We start from the raw sequence: 26,101 nt of genomic DNA, 5'->3' as shown, positions 1-26,101 counted from the left end.
GGGTCAACTTGATGGGCGACTCTGAACCCCCCCCCGGTAGCTGTGGCGATGTTCCTGTTCGCAGAAAGTATGCTGCGTACGCGGATCCGCAGGTCGTCCCACCGCTTGCGACATTGCTGTGGCGTGCGGGGTGTTGTCCCCACCGCACTTACGCGCTGTGCCACCAGGGCCCATATGGCCTTCTTGTTGGCAAGGGCCGTCCTGGTCATTTGACTGGAGAAGACGACGGCGGAATTTTCCTGTAGGGTCTCGGTGAGCACGGTCAGTTCCTCTCGGGAGAAGTGTACCTGCCGCTTGCGGTCACACGCTTTCTTGGCTACCTTTCCCATATTTATTTTTTTAACTGGGGTTGCTAACGGGTTGGGATGTGTGTCAGGGTCGGATTTTTTATGGTTGTGTTGGGATTCGGATTTTATAGTTGTGCGGCGTGCTGTTTCCCGTTCCGGCCACATGCTTTTACTTCCGTTTCCGTATATTTACGGTGGCCGTAATTTGCGGTGCACGCTCGTTACGGTGACCGCTCATTACGGTGACCGCTAAGATGGGTGGCGGTATTGCACCTGGTGCAGCGTACGGCGGCGGTAAGGGCCGTTTTGGGGTCATTTCCGCCATCGCAGCCTTTCGGATTCCGCCATGGCGTAATGCTCGTGCCCGATGGGTCGTGATTGGCCGCACTTTGCTCCTTCGTGCAATGGCGGAAACGCTATTTACGCTGTTGCGGTCCGGTCAGTCACTTTCCGCCAGGGTCGTAATGAGGCCCATAGACTTTAGCATTGTCCTTAGTGGCACTTGGCATGGCTTGCCTACACAATGCTTGACGGGGAAGAAGCTCAGCGAAGGATGAGGAATTGCACTTTCCCCCCATTATAAATGAGGAGTGGAAACAACATGCTCTTTGTAGAGGCTGGTTTGCAGCCGTTGGCCATACAGCATTGCTGATTTATTGAGACAGTGGGGGAGACTGAAGCATTGGGGGAGGCCACAGGAGAGGGAGCGGAGACAGGCCTTTGGAGTTGGCCCCAGGAGGCAAACGTAGCTCAGAGTCAAGGGAGGTAGGGCCCCATGTGGACACCACCACAGAGGACATAAACACCTTCATAGATGCAATGGAGTAAGTGGAGGAGCAGGATGGCACAGAGAAAGTGGTATCCACCCAACAAGAAGAGGGTGCTTGTAAGGACGAGGGAGGTCTGTCAGGTAGAGGCTCTGAAGAATACCTCCCTGTGGAGGTGCTGCAGCAGGTGATCAACCTACCTGAGTAAGAGGAGGTTGAGGACAAGCAGGTAGAGGAGAAGGAAGTTGTGGAGAAGGGTCCTCTTCCTGCTCCTGTCATGACAGAAGGGACACATCATGCACCAGTAGTGGCAACCTCACCCCTTTTACTCAGCCTAGAGAGTCCGGGTGTGGCTATTTTTCCCTGCCACCAGGGGTCGGGTGCATGATGTCGACTGCACAGTCAAGGGCTGTGGGCAAGGAGTAATAGAGGACAGAAGGGAAGGGTCACACTAGGGTCAATGGCCATCAGAAGCCCTGTGCACAAGTGGACCAAGAAGATGCACTAGGCGCACACAGTCATCTGTCTTAATGAAGGCCACTTGTTAAAATGCTGCCACTACTGCCACTTCCAGGGCTGGTGTGAAGGCAACAGAGGGTTCTAGCACACTCCATGGATGGTGCACAGTGGTGACATAGCGCATGCCATGTCCAAACCACTGTATGCCCAATCATTACCAGTACTATGGGCAATTGATGTTGATGTTTCCTGTGATTAGGGACAATAGCCAAATCCACACTAAAAACTCTTGGACTACACACTGACAGGAGGGGGTGAAGCCTTGCAATTATATAGCAACTTGCGCAAGTTCTGCTGGCCAGATAGACTGCTTGCTGTACCAGTACTGTAATGGGTTATCATCCCTTCCCACAGTTGACGTGCCCACTAATTGGGCATAGAGCATCTGTGTGGCCGATTGGTCTGCTGTCTGTTCCTGTTGATAGCCAATCTGTAGTCAAGATGCCCAAGTCACTGTGGAGTGTGTCACAAATTTTCCGCCAGGTATGCTGCGCCCACACTGCTCACAAATCCTGAGCTTGACAATATTTGTGGTGGATAGCATTCTTTCTGCTGCCCGCATTCTTTCACCAATTGATGATGGAAGTGCTGCAGTAAAGGATCTTTGCATATTTAAATAGTGTTTTCCCCCTGCATTGTGCATCAGAGGTTAGTCACGTAACAAGTGTGAAACATCTGGTAAGAGAACCGTTGAAATGAGCAAGATGGGGAGACGTGTAAACAGACATAGGAGTGAGAGTTGAGGGAAACAGGAGGGACGCAATAGGGGGCTCTGTGGTTGTCCCCCAGATAAGGACGATGAGGAGCTCGGCAGAGATGAGTGGGGGCGGGGCAGGGCCGTTCCTCATAGAGTAAAAAGGGGAAAGATAGGGTAGGCGGGGGGATAGGGAGCAAGAGAGATTCATATTGGCACTCCCATTGCGTGAAGGTCTAAGTACAAAACTGGTTATTATGCAATGATTCCCTTCTTCTTGAGGTACTTTCTTTAAGCCTCCATTCTCCAAGATATGCAGATGGAAAGAGGCCACTTTTACTTGGAAACGTGGATCCACAGAGGAAGCATGAGGGTACTCAGTGTTACCCCAAAACTTCCTGTGCCTCACCATGCAAGGTTGGTAGCAGATCCTTTTCCTGCTGTGCCACATTCGCATCACCAGCCTGTAAGCAGCCACCATATTGGTCAGATTGAGCTCACAAAGGCACAGCAGACGGAGAACCTCACTTAGTGATGTGTTGTAATGGCTATCCCACTTGGTGGCATCCTTGAAAGTTCTAGAGTGGAGAAGACATTAGACAGCAGCTGCCACTGAAACAGACACAATGGGGGTCATTACAGTTTCTCTGGTCCGTATTTATCTGGTCCGGAATTATTGCCAGTAATTCCAGCACCAGCAATTTTACTGGACCAGAGAAACACAAGTTTGCAGGTGGGGGCACTGACTTACCTCCAGGCCTGAGCTGCCGCTAAATCAGGTCCCTACTGCCCAGAAAATGCTGCAATTATTAGCACTAGTATTACCGGTACTGGTATTTGCAGCATTCCCCACCATGGAGTCCTATGGAACTGCATGGAATAGGAATTTATCGTTGTGTCTGCCTGATATACAGTCCTATGGGACGTCATGGAATGGGAATTTACTGTTGCATCTGCGTGATATACCGGAATTACCAGTACCGGTAATTGCAGCAACCCACTCCACGGAGTCCTATTGGATTCCACGGAATGGGAATTTACTGTTGTTTCTGCCACCTGGACTATCCCGGTTATACCGGGATATCAGGTGGCAGAAACGGTAGGGTCAGTTTGTGGGTATCCTGCTGGAATTACCGGCAGGATACCGGCAAATTCATAATGACCCCCAGTTTTCATAATTCCACATCTAGAACTCTACTGCAAATGTTGTTGTGATCTGGGATAGCATTGCACTGCTCATGTAGCCTGTCCAGCAGGAGCTGTGGCAACCTGTGGCCCACTTGCAATTAGAGAAGTGCAATTTTAGCATGGTACACCTGGACTAAATGGGAACTGATATTATGTGCCACAAAACAAATTCTTTCACAGGCCCACAATAGAAGATAAAGCAGCTGTGAGCCTGTGGGGTGAAGATGATGCAAAAAGCAAGGGACATCCACTGTCCTGCCAATTTGTAAGGTGGTAAGGGCATGTGACCCATTATTTTCTGTAACAAAACCGAAATGCAAACTACGATGCCTTAGCTACTGGGTGTCCATCTCCTCCACCGTCTCCCAAATGTCAACTCCCCTGTGGCTTGTGCCCTGAAACCCTTGCATCCACAATGTTGCCTAGTACCAAATTGCATTCCCCTGCTGCTTCCTTGAGTTACTACATGCCCACTTTTGGCTGCAATAGGAAGGAAAAGCCACCAGATGTGCTGTGATGGTCAACACTCTGGCCAGTGACCCACATATCGATGGTGAAGTGGACATTTTTCCCTAGGAACTGCAATAGCACCTGCCCTCATGCAGATATAACCTTGTTATATCATTCTAGTACACATTGAAAGAGAAATAAATATTTTCAGGAACTTTTAAGCAGTGATTGACTTTCCTCATAAGGCACCGGAATCCAGGGGTTTCCACAAACAAGTAGGGCAAGAGATATAGTGCAAACATTATAGCCAGGCTAGCATGTGATATTGCTGGGCACGCTCAAATGATTTTCCGTCACTCCTCTAATGCGAGGGGCAGCGGGTCAATTCTATGCACCTTCAGGCAGGGGATAGGGCTTGGTGTCCTACTACCAAGCACTGACACATCTGAACTCCTCTTGTGTCTGTGCATAGTTCCAGTTTATGGGACTGGACTGAAGTTGTACCCAAGATGGTCCATGGCTTTTCCCTGCATACTGTTTTCTGGCAGAGTAAGGAAATTACAAGATTTGTTTACTGTTTATTCTCTGTGAAGTACTGCTCCATAGACTTTCGGAATGGGTGCCTGTGTGCGCGATGGTGCTGATGCCACATAATGATATGATGTGCTTTCTGATCTGTGACATGGATGCTGTTTCTCAAAGAGATAGTATACGGGGGAGGAGGGGGTGCGCATCAATTAATACTACTACTTCCTCCTCCGTATTGCTGCTTTCCAACAGCAATACTTGTTCCTGTCTGGACAGAAGCAACTTTTTTTTTATTGATCATCCTCCATCATCTATCAAAATGTCATCATTACTTTTTGACCTATCAGTGGATTGGCACAGAGGAGGTGGAGACCTGGGATTTGTAATCTCCTGCCTGCTGTTCAAGTACTCTGTGTATTGTTTTTCCCTGATAACTGGTAAATGAGATCTGCACACTTCCCCCTTCTCCCCTTGAGATAGCGGGTGGGTGCAATTCCCAGGCACTTTTTACTGGATTATGTGCCCTAGAATTACTTGTAACAGTGGTGGAACCTACCTTAGATGATATCTTCAATTGACCACATGGATTTCTGACCCCTGCAGTGCACCCAGCAAGTCCTGCCACATGAATAAAAAGACCACAAGAAGCACATCTCCCCCTGCTTCTGGTTTGTTTGGGTGCTGACATGTTCCAAATGTGTTGAAATGTATCATCTGCCTGCCAGAACGTCTGCTGCTCCCTCCCAGCAAAATAAGAACAGCATGCTCCTCCCACAAGGTACCCTCAATATTTCCACTGGCTTGTTCTGCCTCTCCTCGCAGGTGTCAAGCAATGATATGTGTCTCGGCCGTTGACTTCACTTCAAGAGATGGACATTAACTGGTGTGTCAACCACTTCCACAAATGTATGCACCTACCTCCCAGCAAAATCAGTCAAGTGTACCATTCCCAAAGATTACCCTCAGGGTTTCCCAGACCCTCCTGCTCCTCCAAAGTGCCACCCAATAACACATATCTGCTTCCTCACTTCAAGAGACAGACAATGAATCATGTGTATCATCCGCTTTTCCTCAAATCTCTGTTGCTCCCTCCCAGAAAAAACGTACACGGAGCTTGTCTCCCCGACAAGCTGTCCTCAGGGATTTACAACTCCCTGTGATTCTTCTACAACATTTGACTCAATGGCATGTGTCTTACACACTAACACTACGAGACAGACACTGACTGGTGTGTGTTGCCCCTCTCCCCTAATCAGTGCTGCTCCCTCCCAGTCTCTTTCACTCACTTAGAGAGATGCACACTGACTGGTGTCACCCTCTTCCCCAAATCTCTGGTGATGCTACTTGAGTTGTTCACCCATTCCAAATCACTGAATGTGTCAAACAGCACTGTGTAAGCAAACCATCCCGATATCTCACTCTTTGGCTGGGTTCCTGTCATTTACTCCCTCTCTGTACCCTTCTGCCTAAAACTACTCCCCACTCCAGTTAATTTACCATTCCTAAAATATCCTAAACCTGCAAAGTGGCATAAAACTAAATAGGAGCTTCATCTGTGTCACCCTTTAAGCAAAGTGGTCAAAATTCAGACAAACGTTTTGAATATTTCGTCAAGATGAATCACCAGAAATTTGGTGATTCAAGTTCCTGTGGAAAAGTTCCTCTATGCCCACAATAGCCGTGTGTGGGGGATTTGTGTGTGTTGTGTAAGGTGAGTTGCAGGAGAGTTGAGAGAAGAGTCGATTAGTGTGGGAGAAGAGTGGGTAGACAAATGTGGGTACCTGATTAGGGTGGTTTGAGGAGATTTGTGGTAGTATTAATTCAAATCCTTTTCTGTTTCATGGCACCCACCCTAGATATGTTTGTTTCTTGAATAATGAGAATGGTTCCTGGGGTAATTGTAAAATATATGGGCATGCCATCCAATGGGATGATATTGCTGCGCAAAGGTTAGTAAAGGTTTTGGTGTGGGTCCTGTGCTTGTGCTCAGGCCGGTTGAGAAGATTTCAGCGTTCATGCCCTGCTAGTGTTAGTGGAAAAGTCAAGTTTCTTATTGTTTCCTGAAGCTCAGGAGGCCTTCTGGGTGCGGGTGTTTAGGCATAGAGTTCCAAAGTGTGATTGCTAGGAGGGAAAAGAAATATCCTCAATGCTGCTTCCAGTTGCAGCTTGCCATTGATATTAGTGCATCATTGCTGGATCAAAGAGTTCTCAATTGTAGGTAGTGTGTGAATTTCCTTTTGATGGATTCAGAGCCTCTTCCATGCAATCATAGATTTTGGAGAAGAAATTTGTTTGGGAGCCAGGGGAGCGTGTTGAGCATTGCTGTTATGTGTTTCTCTTTTTAGCCCTTAGCGTAATCTGGTTCCTGAATTTTGGACTTGTAATCTGGTGAGTAGATATTAGTTGGTCATATAGTGCAGTAAGCTAAGCGCTCCCCCCTGAGATCAGTGTGCAGCCTGCTGAGGCAGGTTTGATTCAAGGCAGGGTCAACTCAGCCTTTCATCCTTTCGAGGTCATTAAATTGAGTACCACTGTGGGATAATAATGCCTTCTGTTATTTTCAGCGCTCTGAGACCTATGTGTGTGTAGCGCTATATAAGAAATACATTATTATTATTATTCAGGGATTCCAAGGTAAAAGCTGCTGATGTAATCTAGTCTTGATAGGACCAGTGTCATAACTGCCATGGTCCTAGTCAGGACATAAGTCGGTTAATACGGTGTTGGAAGAAGCAGCGCCTTCTGATGGTTTTAACTTGAGGGTCTAGTGTAAGATTGCTGTGTGTTGTTATTCCATGGTTCCTGTGTTTTGGTTAGGTTGAGATCAAGTTTGTTTGAAATCATTAAAGACTCCATGTGTGCAAGTCTGATGTGTACATTGTTGGGTTGTTTGTGAGTGTGTAAACAAATTGTGAGTCATCTACATAGTTGAAGCATATCTGGTCTTAGTTGTTCATAGGATCCAGTAGGGTGGTCATGTATATTTGGAAGAAATGAGTAATAGGCTGGATTTTATACTAAAACAAAAAGGGCTAACCAGCGAATTGACACATATTAGCATATGTATGGTGTGCTTTTCATTTTTTTAAAACGTTTTTTATTGCATTTAGGCAATCAGACAGCAGACATTCACCAGCATTAAATGGAGCAACAAGTGCATCAGAAGGCAATAACAGACATACTGTGTTCCTATACGTTCAACAATGTCCAATTTGTGTGTATTTAGCTAATGTTCAAAAATCACTGATCACCTCAGTCTTTCAGTCGTTGCCCCCACCCTCCCTCATCTCCACTCCTGCTGTGCTACTGCTCGGTATCCCCTCACTGCATCTGGTTTCTAGTTCATTTTAGTAACTAAACACAACCTCAACTTTGCATGCGATCCTTCCAGATCTCCCCTCCCCGCATCCACCAGTCCACTACCCCTTTATCTCTTCCTACCCGCCACATAAGCCTTCCTGCGCAGCTACCTTGTTATATTCAGGGGGACCTGTCATCCTGGGTTGCAAACATCATCTGCCCCAATGTGCTCCATGCTGTCATATCAATACTGACCTCCAGCTGTCCCCTGTACATCTCCCTATGCCACACCAACGTCTGCCCACCATGCCAAGTTAGGGCCCTCCGCCAACTTCCAAGCCAGTACAATTTGTCTTTTGGCATAGATGCATATAAGATCTTTCATCTTTGTCAGATGCACTTCCCCTCTCTGCCATGGGAACAGTGCCAGTAGGCACCCCCTGGGTGACCACTCCAGCATTTCTATCCCCCCTCCTCTGACTCTCCCCGCTACTTTCTGCCAGAAGACTCCTATCACTGGGCATGACCAAAACATATGTATCAGCCCTGCCGAGTCGCTTGCACATCTGAAACATATGTGCAGCTCCTGCGAACTGCAAAATGGTTTGTGGGGTCATGTATGCTCTGTGTGTGACTTGTAGCTGTATCTGCTTACATCTGGAGTTCCTGGACACTTTCCTCGCATATGTCAGCACTTTGGCCCTTTTTCCATCTGTAAAAGTCTTCTCCAGGTCTCCCTCACACTTGGCTATCACCCTGAGTTCCAACCGGCGTAATGATTCCAGTACAATCTCATGAAGCATTGAAATCACATGTTCCCCTTCTGCTACATCATAGAACATATCCAGCATGGGGTCCCCCTCAACACTAGCTCCGGCCACCTATCTTCAGCTATCTTTTGCAGCCTATGGTATGCCAAAGTTATGAGCGCTGATGTCTCCTGTAGACTGGCGTTTCCCCAGCCATAGTACCCCTTCAAAGTAATATGGTGCGGTCTACCCCGTAGAAACCCATTGTCCAATGAACCCTCGCCCGCTAGCCAGGTCGTGACGAAATGCAGCTGGCCGGCCAGGTAGTATGTCTCAAAATTTGGTAGTCTGAACCGCAATCCCTGTAATCCCTGCTCAGATCTTACACCTCCCTCTGCCCCAGATGAATCCCTTCGCCAATGAATTCAGTTTACGAAAGGACTCCCTGGGAATATAATGCGGTACATTGACAAAATGGAACAACAAACGCGGCAGTACCACCATCTTCAGTATTAGGTCGGCCAATCATAGACCGCGGTAGCTTCCAACAGAATTCCATAGATCTCTCGACTCCCTGCAACGCCTTTAGTGTCTTCCGCTCGTGTTTTTTCCCAGGGTCACGATAAATGTCCACTCCCAGATACCTAAAGTTCTCAACTGCCCACTTCAGCCACAAGTTTGGCATGTGCTCTTGTTCCAGCTCTGCCAGGCCAGCAAACAGAAATAAACTTGATTTCTCCCTGCTGATGCCAGATAACCTTGCAAACCCATAAAGGACTTCTAATATGTAGGGTAAGGAACAAGTTACTTACCTGTAACTATTGTTCTATAGTATGGGTCTGGCATGGATTTACATGCTCAAATATTCCCAGTTATCAGGCTGGGAATCATCAGTAAAAGAAAAAAACAGTTTCACTTTCACTTACAAACTGTATTTCTCCTTTAAACCAATCACTGTCCTCTGGGTCATACCATCCAATGACAGTCCTCTCCATAAGCCCCTCCCCTGGCAGCCATTTTCAGATTTGGTAAGCACGTAAAGTGGCAGCATGACCAAGAAGAGCCTCAGAGGGGCGACGGATGGAGGGTTTGCATGTGAATCCGTGCCAGACCCATGATGGAGAACAATAGTTACAGGTAAGTAACTTGTTCTTTCTCCAGCATGGGGTCTGGCATGGATTCACATGCTCATGAATAACAAATCCATAGCAATACAATATTACACAACCAGGGGAGGTGGCAAGGCTCAACAGAAGCAATCAACTCTTACCTCTGGAACAGACTCACCTCAAGCGAACAGGTTGCATAGCACTGCTTGGTCAACTCTGTATCCGCCCTGGAATCCCTGTCGATGAGTAGAATTCTGTGAAAGTTTGCGCAGACCTCCATGTAGCTGCCCTGCAGATGTCCAGCAAGGGCACACCAGACATGAACGCCATCGTCGCAGCAATCACTCTGCTGGAGTGGTCTCACGGACGGCTGGGCAGCGGTCGGTTGGCCAACCGATGATCGTGCAAAAACTCTGTGCGTGTGTCATGTACAACTTCAGAGCACAAGCAAAGTCCAGCGAGTGCAAGGCCTTTTCAGCCGGTAAAAAAGTCTTCGGGAAAGAAACAGTAACACCAAAGGCTTGTTGAGGTGGAATTCTGATGGAACCTTCAACATAAAAGAGGGGTGTGTCCGCAGCAGCACCCTTGATTCCTGGAAAGTCAGGTATGGCTGTTTGCCGGATAGGGTCTGAATCTCAGCTTCCTGGCAGAGTTGATGGCCAAAAGGAAAGCAATTGTCCACGAGAGGAACTTGAGAGGGGCCTTATGCATAGGCTCGAAGGGGGCCCCCCCATGAGCCTCATCAGCACTACATTGAGTACCCACGCTGGGGCAGGAGCCTTCGCTGGTGGGAAAGATTGAAACAGTCCTTTGAGGAACTCTTTGACGAGTTGTTGAGACCAAGTGAAGATCTTGCTGGAGACCTGGTGTAGTGTGAGATAGCCGCCAGATGTACCTTAATAGAGGCATGCGCCAGTCTGGCCTTGGCCAAGGATAGCAAGTATGGAAGCATCTACGTGGCTGTGACCCTCAGAGAGATAATCTTCTGCGACTGCCACCATGTAGCGAAACGCTTCCACTTGTGACAAGCAGGAGAGGCAACGGAGGACACACGTACAGAAACAGACATTCCCACGGGAAGGAGAACGCGTCCGCCAGGCTCCTCAGTTGGTAGAATCTTCTGGCAAACTTCTGGCATTTGGAGTTCGCCGCTGTTGCAAACAGATCGCTCTGGGGCCTGCCCTACTTGACGAAGATGCGGTCCACCTGGTCCTGCTGAAGTTCCCACTCGTGGTAGGAGCGCAATTCCCTGCTGAGGAAGTCCACAATGGTGTTCTTGACTTCCGCTAGGTGGAGAGGAACGAGCAACATCTGTTGTCCGACGGCCCAGCGCCACATGTCCTATGGTTCCTTGGAGAGTGCTAGGGATCGAGTGCCCCCCTGTTTCCTGATGTAGAACATTGTGGTGGTGTTGTCCATGAAGATCCTCACCACCTTGCACTTCAGAGACGGAAGGAATAACTGAGGGCACAGAACACTGCCTGTATCTCCAGAATGTTCATATGGAGATCCTTCTCCTCCGTCAGCCACAGGGGCTGTGGAGCCCACACGCACAGTGTGGGCTCTACAGCCTTCCAGGGAAGAGTCCATGGTGACAGTCTCCTAGTATGGGGGGGGGGGTTTAAAACCCTGTGCCACGGGCAATGTTGGAGCAGACGCCCCACATCTTATCACCCAACGGAACTCCCCGTCGAGCGGGATCTTGTCTGCGAAGCTTCTGGACACCTGTATCCAGCGAGCGTCCAGGAATACCTGAAGAGGATGCATCTGCAACCTGCAGAGCCAGATGAGGAAGATGCACAACATCATCATGCCGGGCAACGCTTGATGGTTCGCACTGTGACAGTCTTCATCAACAACAGCTGCTGCACCTTCCCTTGAATGGCCGCTACCCTCTCCTCCGAGGTTGATGCCAGGCAGGACACGTAATGAGTCTGGCTCCTTGCAACAGCGTGTTCTGCGATGGTGTCAAGCAGGACTTTGGACAGTTGCTGGAGATTCCCAGATCCATCAGCAGCTGGACAGTCACCTCTGTGTGTCCGGAGGCCAACTCTCATGAGTGGGCCCGGATGAGCCAGTTGTCGAGGTAAAGGAATATGTGTATACCCCATAGATGCAGATGGGCCGCCACCTGTTCCAGGCACCTCGTGAAGACTCTCGGGCCGACTTCAAGCCGAAAGGTAGGGCCTTGAACTGGTAGTGCTGTCCCTGCATTACGAAGCACAGAAACCTTTGTTGTTTCCTGTGAATGGGGATGCAGAAGTAGGCGTCCTCTAGGTCCAGCCATGTCAAGAAGTCTCCCTTTTCCAGTTGGCTGAGCACGTGTTGCAATGCGACCGTCCTGAACTTTTGGGACTTGAGGTATTTGTTTAGACGTTGCAGGTCTATCCCCCTATAACAAAATCTAAAACAATGATCGTCCTCACCCGCAGGCGGCCGATCCGGCGTGTGTGATTGTCACAGTTCTCCAGCTCCGCTCATGTCACTTATACCCTGGCCATCTGCAGGCCTCAATAATAAGTTCCATCCTGTTCTGATCACATAGTTCCTTGGTCACTGTAAAGACTGGAGGGGGGTGTCTGTACTCCTGCTCTCTATATGGTAGAGGAGAGGAACAGAGGACCCCAGCCAAGATTCTCTATTACGGTAGCTATGGATGAGCAATGAAGGCCTAGCTTCTCAGGTGATGCCGGCTGGTTCTTAAGTACAGTGTAGTCCCCAAGCACCCACAAAGGAATGTCCACACACTATGTTAGTTAAAACACAGTCTTTATATAAATAAGGTTCAAGGTTATATACACAATCACGATAATACACTTTTTGCCCCGACAATTCTAAAATGGTAAATATATACAGTTCTAGGTGGTACCACAATTACTCTGATTCCATTCAAATGCATCAACTGTACTCAGTTCAAATAGCATACGAATCAACACAGCAAAACGATATCAACCATAGATTAGGAGGAAAACAAGTTGGTTAGACAATTGGCAGAATACTGGGCCTTTACCCCTAGGCACAGTTCTGTATGAGGATCCCCCCCAACCGGGCAACCTGTAAATGAAGATGTACTACAAGCCCAGTCCATATATTGTCTAGTAAAGTCTTATCTTCTTCTATAGTTCTGCAACCCAAATGTACCTTGTGTTGGAGAGTTCTTTGTCGGGAATTGACGGGCCCTTCTTGAGTGCACTCCCTTTCAGACAGGAGTCACGGGTCGTCGAACTTCTGAGATGAAGGAAATGTGAACGTTGTCATTGAGGCAGCAGCTTTGGTCCTTGCGGTGCTCGTTGACGAGTGCTCAAAAACGTCCTGCAACATGGGAGGCGTGCGGTGAACCTCGACGACGATGGTTTGTTGCCGCAAAGAGTCAGTGAAGAACTTTGGCCCAGCAAGGGCATCGGGTCGTCTGCGTCTGGTGTCGGCGAACGGGATGTGACCACGGCTGTCTTCAGTAGCTTCATCAGTGTCTGAGGTCTTCGGGTAGCGGGAAACCCAGCAGCGGATTCTCCTCAGTAGTTGGCAGCCTTGACTTTCTCCGGCAGGACGAAAGCGGCCGACGAGATTGAACGAGGGAGTCCTTGGTCAAATGTTTTTAGGCAAAGGGATCATAGCGGCTTTCGGTCGGTGCCGGCGGTCAGCTGTCTGGTGCTTCTCTTCGTTCTCCTCGGCGGTCCCCTTCTCCGGTCATACCAGTTTCGGGCAGGGCAGTCTGAGTCAATGTGTCAAACACCAGATACTAGACACCCATAACACATAATGTGTATTCGTCACACACTCCATTCACCCAGGTCCCAGCCCACGGGCATACCCACAATATACAGTCATTGGGAAGGTATCAGCCAGTCTGGCCTGGACTTCCCCCAGAACACCATATATGGAATTTCCACCCAACACCCAGTCAGGGGGAAGGGACAGAGTCAGGGCTTCCCGGGACTTCAGGAAAAGTAAGGTAACAGGCGATAGTAAGCAAGAGGCCACAGGGGCCATTTTGTTTCCTATCAGGAATCAGCTGATTCCAATGACAGGGACTGGGCATCCCAAAATGGAGGACGCTCAGGGCACCTGTCAATTCAGCACTGAGCTGCCACCAGCCCGTACCATGCTCTGTGGGCCACACACAGGTGCCCAAAAACATACACTAGGAGTATAGGGTCGAACTCCCACCCATGGGTGCCATAAAGGTATTCCAAGGGTCTGTTCACCAAACCAAATACAGGAAAAGCCACACCGCCAGGAGTCCCACATGAACTCCTGCACGAAAAACAAGTCAGAACATACATGATGAAGCAATTAAGGAAAGGTATTCAGAGGCCCTATCCCTCTGATGCATTTCCATCATCACAGTCACCCCCCCGCCCCAGACTGAGGTTAGGGCATCTAATCTCCCACGAGATTGATGCTCTCATCCAAACGGTCAACATACCTTCTGGAAAGGCCATGTGCATTATCATGACTCTTCTCTGGTCTATGCTCTATGGTGAAGTCTAGCCCTTGCAGGCTAATGGACCACGTGATCAGTTTCGGGTTTTCACCCTTCACCTGCATAAGCCACTTCAGGGGCTTACGGTCTTTTTGTACCTTGAAGGTATACCCCGTAAGGTAGGGCCTAAAACGCCTAAGGCTCCAAACTATACTGAAACATTTCTTTTCAACAGTAGCCCACCTAAGTTCTCTACCCTTGAGTTGTCTACTGATGATTATGATCGGATGTTCCCTCCCTTTGTCATCTAACTTGGACAAGACAGCTCCAATTCCGGTGTCGGAGGCGTCAGTTTGAACGATAAAGGGCTTTCTGTAATCAGGCGCACCCAACATGGGTGCCCTATACAGATTTTCTTTCAAGCCAACAAAGAACCTCTGACAGTCTTCTGCCCAATTTACCTTCCTTGGTTGTTTGGGTGAAGTGAGAGCTGTCAGAGGGGCAGCTATGGTTCCATAGTCCACCATGAAGTTGCGATAGTATCCAGTGAGGCCCAAAAAGGCTCTCACCTGGGTTTGAGAATTGTGAGTCTCCCAGTCATGTACATCCTGTACTTTAGTGGGGATAGGTTGGATTTGACCCCCTCCTACTTCATGACCAAGATAAGTGACTTTCTCCTGAGCTATCTGGCGCTTGGTGGCCTTGATAGTGAGGTTAGCCCTTTTCAAGGCCTGCAACACCTTATCCAAGTGAGTCAAATGCTCTTCCCAGGGGGAACTGTAGACAGTAATGTCATCTAGGTAGGCCACATAAAAGGCCTCCAGAGCACTGAGTGCATGATTGACTAAACGTTGGAAAGTGGCAGGCGCATTTTTCAACCCAAAAGGCATGACTCTAAACTGGTAGAGCCCCTCAGGTGTTGCGAATGTATTCTTTTCCTTGGCATGGTGTGTCAGATCTATTTGCTAATAGCCTTAGGTAAGGTCAAAGGTGCTTACAAATTTGGCAGCACCCATGGTGTCCACGAGCTCATCAGCCCTGGCCAATGGGTGCACGTCAGTTTTGGTGACTGCATTCACTTCTCTGTAGTCCACACAGAACCTCCAATTCTTGGTACCTGCCTGGGAACTTGCCTTGGGGATACGGACCAGTAGACTGGACCAGGGACTGGTTGAGATTTCAATAACATCCAGATCCAACATCTTGGTGACATCAGCCTGGATGTGGTTCTTAACTGTATCTGACATACGGTACCACCTGCTTTTGACAGGCACTCTGTCACCAGTGTCAATTTCGTGCCTACACCACGGTGTAAGGCCTGGTGTCAGTGAGAACAGAGAGGCATACTGCAGGAGCAAAGCTCTGCAGGCCCTCTGCTGCTCTGTCGTCAGATCCGGAGAGAGATGCACTCCCTCCACTGAGCCATCCTGAGGGTTGCTATACAGCAAATCAGGAAGGGGCACACTCTCATCATCTTCTTGCTCTGAAGCCAGCAAGAGACATGAGACTTCAGCTCGCCTATGGAAAGGCTTGAGCCTGTTAACATGGAATACCTGAGGGGCTACCCCAGGGACTCCCATGTCAACCAGATAATTGACCTCATCCATCTTGGAGATTATCCTGAAGGGTCCAGTCCACTTATCTGCCAAAGCTCGAGGCTTGGTAGGCTCCATTACAAGGATCTCCTGCCCTGGAGTCTAATCCACTTGCGAGACTTTAAGGTCATGCCAGTACTTGTTCAATTCCTGGCTGGCCTTGAGATTTGCTGTCTCCTGACCCATCATCTGTGTCATCCTCCGTCTGAAGCCTAAAACATAGTCCCCCACTTGCTTGGCAGGACCTGGAGGGGTGGCTTCCAAACCTTCTCTGATTAAGGAAAGAGGCCCCCTCACTGGATGGCCAAAGAGTAACTCAAAGGGGCTGAAACCAACACCCTCTTGAGGTATCTCTCTGTAAGTGAACAGCAGACATGGCAGGAAGAGATTCCATTTCCTCCTTGGGTGCTCTTCAAAAGCACCTAAAATGTTTTGTTAAATCTCTCAACCAGACCATTGGTCTGAGGATGGTAAGAGGTGGAGAACTTGTAGGTTACCCCACACTCTTTCCACATGGTTTTCATGTAACTCGACATGAAGTTGGATCCTCTGTCAGAGACAACCTCCTTAGGGAATCCAACATGGGTTAAAATGCCCAGGAGAGCCCTGGCAACGACCTTGGCATTAACCGTCTGAAGGGGTATAGCCTCAGAGTACCTGGTGGCATGATCGACCAAGACCAGGATGAACCGATGTCCACTTGACGTGGGAGGGTCAAGGGGACTGACAATGTCGATGCCCACCCTCTCAAATCATGTGCCAACCACTGGCAATGACTGCAGTGGGGCAATGACACTGCCTCCAGTCTTGCCAGACAACTGACAAGTTGGGTAGGTCCTGCAGTGGGACTCAACTTCTACTCCCATCCGGGGCAAGTAGAAGTGGGCACAGAGACTCTGCTTAGTTTTCTTGGTACCAAGATGATCAGCCAGGGGCATCTCATGCGCCAACTGCAGCAGGAAGGGCCTGTAAACCTGGGGTACCACCAACCGCTTGAGGGCACCAGGTTCAGACTTAGTGGGCTCACTGACAAGGAGCTCACGCTCCCAATATATCCAGAATGTCCTAGGCACTTCTCCCTGTCCCTGGGACAGGGCCTGTTTCCTCAGACCTTCGAGAGAGTGGCACTCTCTCTGACCTCTACTGAAGTCCGCCCCGGAGGGTCCCCCTTCAGCCAACAGCTATTGAAGGTCAGGGTGGTCCTCCGGGTTGAGCACCTCTCCCGCAGAAGGGTCTTCTGTCTCGTCTCCCTCAGGAGTTGAGTTTGGGTTTACCACAGGATTCAGCCTGTCTGGAGCATGAATCCCAATGGGTGCTGCAGGAACAGCAGGAAGAGAAGGGGTGCCTTTCGCAGAGGCGGCCTTCTTGCTCTTCCTTCTTCATCGTGCCTTGGGTTTCCTCGTCGGCAGGACCACCGGACTCGCAGCCGGACCCGGGTGACCTGCCGCAGCACCCATGGGTAGACCATCCGTGATCATCCCCATTTCCACCAAATCATTTCCCAACAAAATGTTAGCGGGCACGTTGTCCTGAACCAGGACAGGAAGCTTCACTGTCTTGTCTCCAATCGTGATATTGACTAAGGCTACAGGCGATATTTTGGGAGGCCCACCCGCTAACCTGGTGGTTCTCAGAGGAGCACCTACATAGTCCTCTGGCTTGAACAGGGTCCTGTCCACCACTGTCATGCTCGCCCCAGTGTGTCTCAAGCCAGTAGAAGGCTGGCCATTCAAGAGGACACTTCTCAAAAACCTACAGGTGTTCTGTGGGATTGTCGCCAGTACTTCTGTGTACTCGTCCCAGGCCCCAAGTAACACTAAGAAAATCTCTACATCAGCACTGAATGTGATCCCTGTAGAGGAGGGGAGTACAGTGGCCTCCATCTCAGGCATGGGGTAAAGGTTGGTCAGGCTGACAGCCTGGACTCCAAGTTCCTTACCTTTACATTTGGGGTCCCCCTTGTGATTCAGAACCCCACAGTCCCAACAAGTGCCAGGAATGCGGGGTACAGTACTGGGACCACTGGGAGCCTGCTTTGCAGCAGGTGGACCACTACTCTTACTCCCACCTACATAGGACTTACCCCCACTAGATTTTTGGGTCTTAGGAGAGGAAGGTTTTGGTTTACTCGACTGTGATTGCTTCTGGGACTCCTCAGTCTTCTGAGAGGTCCTATTTTCTTTGTCATTGTCCTTCCCACTGGAGTCCTTAGGAGACACCTGGTGGGAGACCCACTTGTCAGCCAGTCTGGCCAGCTTAAAGGGGTCCAAAATGTTCTAGTCAGCAACATACTGATGCAGCTCCGGTGAACAGTCTTCCAAAAATTCTCAAAAAACAAAAGGTGTGACAATTCAACAAACGTTTTCACTTTGTAACCATCAATCCACCCCATCATGTTCATGTGCGCAGCACTCACCCAGTCAACCCAAGACACATTCTCTCGTTTCTTAAATTCCCTGAACCTTTTAAGGTATTGGGTAGATGTCTTGCCAAACCTGGCAATCAACGCAGACTTCATGCACTTATACTGACCCCTTTCTTCCACACTCAGTTTCAGAATACAGTCATATCCAGTCTGAGGCACTCGGCGTAACAAACACTTAGCCCAATCTCTTTTATCAACATCACGGATTCCACAAGCCATCTCAAACGCTTCAATCCATTGGAGGATATCAGAACCCTGCAAATACACATCCACCAAATCTTTCATAAACTTGGTGGCTGGGGACCCGACACTCTCAACTGGTTTTGCTGAAGTCTGCACTCGAGCTTTCTCGAGCTGGATTTTCCGACATTCAGTGTCCTTGTTTTTAAGTTCAAGGTCCTTATCCTTTAGTTCCAGATCTCCGGCTTTAAGGATCACTTGTGCCAACTCCTCTTTCTTAAGCTCAGCTTCTATTTCCAACGTTTTATATTCAAATACTTAATAATTCAAGTTACAAGGTATCCCCTGAAGAAACATTGCTGGAGGTCGAAACAGAGGTAGCAGGAACGGTGGCGTTCCCAGAATAAGATTGAACAACACCCTCATTGGGCACTCATTGGTTACATCCCCCTCTTCAAGCGCTTGACAATCAGTCTGGTAGTCCACCAGGGCAGCTATCAGCTCAGCCCATGATTTATCCTCAAAGTCTAATTCCCTGGCTTGTAATGTAGTTATCTTGTACACAACTAAACCTCAATTTAAAAAAGTGTAGATATTTTGTAAGTGGCAAGGTTACACCCCGATTCTTAAAACCATAAGCATCCCACTGCTGCCACCAGTGTAAAGACTGGAGGTGGGGTGTCTGTACTCCTGCTCTCTATATGGTAGAGGAGAGGCACAGAGGACCCAGCCAAGATTCTCTATCACGGTAGCTTTGGACGAGCAATCAATTCCTAGCTTATCAGATGATGCAAACTGGTTCTTAAGTACAGTGTAGTTCCCTAGCACCCACAAATGAATGTCCACACACTATGTTGGTAAAACACAGTCTTTATATAAATAAGGTTCAAGGTTATATATATAATCACGATAATACACTTTGACCCCGGAAATTCTAAAATAGTAAATATATACAGTTCTAGGTGATACCCCAATTACTCTGATTCCATTCAAATGCATCAACTGTACACAGTTCAAATAGCAAACAAATCAACACAGCAAAACGATATCAACCATAGATTTAGGAGGAAAACAAGTTGGTTAGACAATTGGCAGAATACTGGTCCCATAACCCTAGGCACAGTTCTGTATGAGGATCCCCCACCTGGGCAACCTGTAAATGAACATGTACTACAAGCTCAGTCCATATATTGTCTATTAAAGTCTTATCTTCTTCTATACTTCTGCAACCCAAATGTACCTTGTGTTGGAAAGTTCTTCGTCGGGGAATCGACAGGCCCTTCTTGAGTGCACTCCTTTTCAGGCAGGAGCCACGGGTCCTCGAACTTCAGAGATGAAGGAAAGGTGAACGTTGTCGTTGAGGCAGCAGCTTTGGCCCTTGCGGTGCTCGTTGATGAGTGGTCAAAAACGTCCTGCACCAGGGGAGGCGTACGGTGCACCTCGCAGACGATGATTCGTTGCCGCAAAGAGTCAGTGAAGAACTTTGGCCCAGCAAGGGCGTCGGGTCGTCGGCGTCTGGCATCGGCGAATGGGATGTGACCGTCATCGTCGTCGGCGTCTCTGAAAGCAGGAAACCCACCAGCGGATTCTCCTCAGTCGTTGGCGGCCTTGACTTTCTCGGGCAAAACGAAAGCGGTCGACGAGATTGAACAAGGGAGTCCTTGGATCAAATGGCATACGGCTTACAGATCAATGACCAGAACTTCAGTCTGGTCCCTATTTAGCTTTAGCCAGTTGCTATTCATCCAGTCACCTATGGCAGCAAGGCAAGCCTTCAGAAGGACTGCCGATTTGGATTCTGATCCACTCTAAGGATCAGTTGAATGTCATCTGCATATGAATAGAATCAGCAGCCATGAGAGTGAATAAGGCTGGCAAGGGGCAAGGCATAGATATTAAAATGAAGAGAGATATTGCTGAGCTGAGGCACCCCACAGGTAAGAGGCGATGACACAGACCCAATGGGAGGGAGAGAAGGTCTGAGAGCGATCTCAAAGAAAGGATTCAAGGAATACTGCCCCAGTGATACCAACCTCCTAAAGTAACCTGCACAGATGTTAGAGTTGACGTTAGACACCATATGATCTTCACAATTTTATATGTTGCAACAGAAATGGATCTATTTCGAAATTAACATTGCACTCTGTTATTTGCACAATGGGAGTTCGTAATGTATGTCTACTGCTCCATTTCCACTGCCCACCTTCCCTCTTGCGTCTCTTTTCTCTGGGGGGACACCATCCCAGCCCCAAAACCCTTCACGCTCCCCTGCTCCATTATCAAGAGTATGTCACTGGAACACCCACTCACCCTCTTTCTATCCTGGCAGAGGGGGTGAAAACCCCCTCTTGATGTCTCATTCTTGAGCCCCCACAGCTCACCTCTTGCAATGCTCACTGTTGTTGACATTTTCTCCCCCTCCACCTCTTGCGCTCGGCACTTTATTGTCAGCCTGCTCCTCCTTGTGGGGCCTGTATGTTCTTAGGTATGTTCTGTCATGCTGTGCATAATACCTCCCTAAATGTGCACCGCCTACATTCGCCTTTTAAAGATGTATAACATTGTCCTGTGTTTCGAAACGGTTTGTGCACACGGAATGGGGCCAGTTTTGGAAGGGATTGTTTTGTGTTAAAGTGCGAAATACATGTTTGCAGCAAGGTTACACCTCACACACACTACTGATGTAAAGGGAGCATGTTGTTTGGTAGGCAAAAAAAACAATGGCGTTTTACAACACACATTCCATCAGAACAATCGTCCTACGTTTTGAACTGAAACTTGACTTGCGGCTAGGAACCACTCAATAAATAACATACATTGAATAAAACAATATCTCAATTTTCTCTTATTTTCATTAGAGGAGATTTAAAGAGAGAGATTTTTCAAATCATTAAAGAAAATCAGTTAATGGTTAAGCAACTGTTAGGGCTAATATTTCCAGTGCACTTAATAAAGACATTGCCAAGGTTATCAGAATAGATGGTCATCTATTGCAATTAAATGTCCAGTACCTTGTTTATAAGTCTCTTCTAGTTTCTTTGAAATCCATTGAACAGCTTTTGCTGAAATTTTCGTAGCAAAGTTCCTGTCAAATGGAGATGGTGCTCCACCCTGTTAAAGATATGTGTGGTTATTTTTAAATAAACAATGGTGGGAAACATGACGTTTTAAGCCTGTTAATATCAGTGTACCGTAAGGATTTTTGTATTACAGATGTTTCCAAATAGGCAGTAATGTTGTAGGCTCTGCATAAAAATACACTTTCAATCTGCAAGAAAGTGTAACTTTTTTCATAGGCATGACGAAACAATCGGTCAATAAGGGATATATTTACAATGTTCGTTGTTCGCAGTACAGAAAATATGTTTACCTGCTGCATGTGCCCCAAGACATTTTTTCTGCAATCAAAAACGCCCCGCCCTTCCTCTGAATATAATTGGTAGATAAAGTCAGTTGTGTAGTTTTCATTGCAGTTCTCATTCCTAAAGGGGAAAGATTATATAATAGCAAATATAAGCACTTAACTAGGCTCCATTTTACACATCAACACCAGATAGCAAAAATAACAGAAAGAAAAGGAAATCTTTCTTGCAATTAAGAACAGAAGCTATATTCTTAAATATGAGGCATTACAGAAACTGGTGAAATGTTACTGTAGGAAAAGTGATCATTATTTCTATTGCCTGTGCATACTTACAAAGGTGAGCAATTGTGTTAATACTTTTGTTTACTGCATAAAGTCAAACAGAGCAATCAAAATTCTATTGTTAATATCTTATGATTCCAGTAACGGATTTGGCCAAAAGCTCGAAAGTGATTGAAAGCCTGCGGGGCCCCCCAAGACAGCAAAGTTTCGTAAAGATTTGTTAAGAAATCAAAAAGTTATTAAGTGTTCAAAAACATTTTCTTTCTCCAAAAGTGTAGCCTACTTCCCTTCATTTTTCCATAGACAAAAAGGTCAATTTTTGCCAAAACACACAGCCCAAACCGCTGGATGGATTTGGATCAGGTCCAAAACAACTCGGGCACAAAGCGTTGACTTGCATGCTATTCGTGGTTCAGGGTTTTTCCATGATGCAGTTATTTTAAAATTCTAACGGAGAAAGGGGTGCCCCTTTCTCCAGAAATTATAGTGATATCTCCCATGGTGCATTGCAGGATCATGGTTTTCAGAAATGAAACAACCACCATCTTGTTTTTCTCTTGATGCGAGAGATATTCGAGGGTTTAGCTGAGGTTATGGGAAAATGAAACACAGTAAAAAGCTATTTTCAGGTAAAAACAAGATATAAATGCCATCAGCGTAGAGGTTGGGGGATGGCTAGAAAGCACTGAGTGAAATGTAGGAGTTGGAGGGGGTCCAGGGACTGGGGTTGCAACACAAAGCTTTCTGTAGCCTCGGCTATAAAAACAGGTATTTTTACAGCAACAGTGGGTTTCCCATCCCTGCAGTAATTGGGATGATCCCTACTTAGCTTCAAAGTGAGGAAGGGGTCAGCCCACTAAGGCCATGTTGCCTAATATATGGACCCCCCCTTAGAAGATCACTTAAAGAAACATGGCCTAAGGGGGCTGAATCCTTTCACGCTTTGAAACTAAGCAGGGTCGGTCCCGGTTACTGCTTGGACGGCAGACAGTCCACGATCCTCAATGCTGTGTGTTTTCTTAGTTTTAAATATCTCATAACACACGGAATCTGCATTTTTATGAACCTGAAAAAATGAAATAAAAATATCTCATTTATGCTGAACATTGCTATCAGAGAACCCTGGCCTTAAGGAGTTTGAGACGCAGCACTTAGCCATTATGCAACGATGTTATTGTTTGGATTTTCACAAGTTTCATACCTAGCCTTTTATCATTGAACATATAAAAATATAGGCTAACTATGAAATGTATGTCCCATAAAGCACCAAGCTATTGTGGCCTAGTGGTTAAATGCTAGGCCTTGAACTTTGGCATACCAGTATTCGAGGCTGTATGTTTTTTTATTTTTTTATTTAACTAATTTAATTAAAAGAAAAGCAATGCAAGTGGAAGGTGGCGAGGTTTGTTTCAGTGCAGTCCTGTGATCTTATTTAGCATGAGAGCATTTAGATGTGGTTGCAATGTCAGCCATGTCCAAACATCGCTCGCCCCAAAATAACGGCACCACAATGGCTTTCATGCCGAAAAGGGCGCAGCAGCGGACGGACTGCACGTGCCAAATCAGCCCATGCCAGAAGGGTGGCACCGAAAAGGGGTGTACCACTTGGAGAATGCTGCTTAACCAAAGTGTGTGCTCCATGGCAAATTATTTTATCTCATTGCGCGTTGCCTAAAAACATTGTGAGTTCTCAAAGTGTTAAATATCTCATAACAAATGGCATCCACATTATATATTTTTTTTAAACCCTGCTACTGTCAGTCCTTGAAAGTTTTGAACCCAGAGACAATTTCTTTGCCTTTTGGTGAATTGCATTCTGGTATTTGTAATCTCCCAGTCAAGATGGCGGGAATAATGCCACAATTTTACACTTTTGCCTAACATAGTTCTATAAGGATTTATATATTTGAGTGACACTATGGTATGTGTACTTTTGAAGTTAGCTTTATGAAGCAGAGTATTGTTGAAAGATAGACATGGGGAAGAGGAGGTGAAATGATGAAAGGTCAAGTAAGTCATGAGAGTTTGCAATCCTGGACACTGGTGCAGTTATTTTCCCCTGATTGTGGTTGCTTATCAGGGCACCAGTAAAGGACACACGTGGGTGGACAGCATAACTTTTTTCAGCTGTCGGATGCAATCCGTTGTTTTTTTTTGAGGAAGCTTGCTCAAGTATTTGGATACCAGGATTTTACTCAGGTTATCATGTTCCCAGTGCAGACACTTACCCACAAGACTACAAGCACTTGTTTCATATTGGCATTTTGTTTTCCATGGAATATTTCACTACAGATTGCTCAATTAAAAGGGGAGCACCTTTTATACTTTGGGCCTCATTACACGGTAGGCGGTAAGGGTTTATCGGTACCGGTATTTTACCGGTACCGGTAAACCCTTACCGCCCTACCACGAGGTCCCTTTGCGGGTTGGAGAATTTAACGCCTGCTTTTTGCAGGCGTTAAAAACCAACCCGCAAAGGGGCCAGGGAGCTAATTACGGTACCGCAATTTGTGGGACCGTAATTAGCGCCTTCCCCATTCCCATTATGCCCTATGGGCCAAAAATGGGAATGGGGAAGGGCAATGGGGGAAGGGGGAATTACCGCCCCACCAACCTTGCAATAGGGCGGTAATTCCCCTTTCCACCAAGGCGGTACCGGTATTTTACCGGCATGCCACCGCCTACCGTGTAATGAGGCCCTTTGTCAGCATATTTATTGAATGAGTTCCTCTCAGGTTATTTTTCTGGTGTTCATTACTTTTTTTTTTAAACGTCCAATGCTATTTTGTCTTGCACACTTTTTTCTAAGGAGAAGGTCAATTGAACTACATTTGTGTTTTTCATTTTGAAATATGTGGGCACTTACTGTGCGTATATTCATGGGTGCCAGCTTTTGATTTTCGCTATGGGTGCAATAATACCTGGGCATATGTTATTCTTGCAGCCGATCATTTTTTACCCTTTTCTGTGATGCTTATATGCGGGTAGTTGGGGTCATGCAATGTATCAAAACAGTCACCAAGAGACCGGCCATAAAACAAGGGGCTTGTAGCACGCTGCTTAACCAAAGTGTGTGATCCTTGGCAAATAATGTAATGACACAGGACATTAACTAAAAACATTGGGAGTTCTCAATGCCTGCAATGTTTTATACATATTAAAAAATAATAGATATTTTTATAGCTACAGTGAAATTGAGGGTGAAAATCACTGGTGACCCAGGTCTCCCATCCATGCAATAACCAGGAATGACCCTGCTTAGCTTTAAACTAAGGACAACGCCAGCCCCTCAGGCCATGGTGCCTAATAAATGATAAACATTTAAAAGACCAGTTACAGCAACATGGCCTGAGGGGGCTGTCCACTTCCTCACTTTGAAGCGAAGCAGTACTGTGTGTATATTTATGGGTGGCAGTTTTTGGTTTTCGCTATGGGTGCAGAAAGTACCTCAGCATATGTTATTCTTGTAACTGGTTATTTTTTTCCTGTTTCCAGTGGTGCTTAAAAGTGGTTAGTTGGGGTTGTGCGATGTATCACAGCAATCACCAAGAGACCGGCCATAAAACAAAAAGCTTGGAGCAAGGGACAGGACATTTCAGCATGGCCAGTTAGGGGCATGCCGTTATGGTGTGACCATTTTCCCGCAGGTTCCGTTTGGCCGTGCCCAGTTAGATGCAGCCAGTTGGGCAGGTACCTCTCGGCGCAAGGATGTTTTGGCATGAGAGGTCGCAATTGGCGCAGCATGAACCAGCAGGCACTTTGCATTTTGTAATATGGATTAAACATGAAAAAGATGTATTTACTGCAACATTATAAAACAGGATGGGACATGTATTACACCGTCGTTGAAGAATTGAACACGTATTAAACGTGAAACACATTTATTTACTGCAACATTATGAACTGCATGTAACTATCCCTCACAAACAACTTCACACCATGTGCAACACACACTCACATCAAACACACACACTTTGCATGTACACCCTCTCAGATGATATGTACACCCTCACTCCACACATTACCCCTTACAATGCACATATATTCAAAAAGAGGACTAAACCGTCTCTGGGCAACATTATAAAAAGAAAAAATGAAATTAAAAAATGGCGCCGGAATGGCTTTCTCGCTGAAAAGGGCACACCGAAAAAGGCGCTGTGGTGGAATGCCCATGCGGAATATGCCCGCGTCAAAATGATGGTGCCAAAAAGGGGTGTACCATTTGGAGAACGCTGCTTAAC

The 26,101-nt window shown here is 47.1% G+C and overlaps 1 protein-coding gene across 3 annotated transcripts in view; it reads right to left on the bottom strand.

Moving 5' to 3' along the window:
• Positions 1 to 26,101, bottom strand: part of PFKP (phosphofructokinase, platelet) — an 882,344-nt gene that overhangs the window by 109,199 nt on the left and 747,044 nt on the right. For all 3 annotated transcript variants that reach the window (XM_069648018.1, XM_069648019.1, XM_069648020.1), the window contains 2 exons: positions 21,585 to 21,696; positions 21,226 to 21,325 (listed from right to left, as the gene is read on the bottom strand). In XM_069648018.1, the coding sequence (XP_069504119.1) occupies positions 21,226 to 21,325; positions 21,585 to 21,696 (212 nt within the window). The remainder of the gene's footprint in view (positions 1 to 21,225; positions 21,326 to 21,584; positions 21,697 to 26,101) is intronic.

This window comes from Ambystoma mexicanum, chromosome 2q, assembly GCF_040938575.1.
Source record: "Ambystoma mexicanum isolate Mex_15411 chromosome 2q, UKY_AmexF1_1, whole genome shotgun sequence".
In the NCBI taxonomy this organism is placed as follows: Eukaryota; Metazoa; Chordata; class Amphibia; order Caudata; family Ambystomatidae; genus Ambystoma; species Ambystoma mexicanum.
Note: the sequence above shows the minus strand (reverse complement) of the source record. Positions and strands in the feature narration are given on the sequence as shown.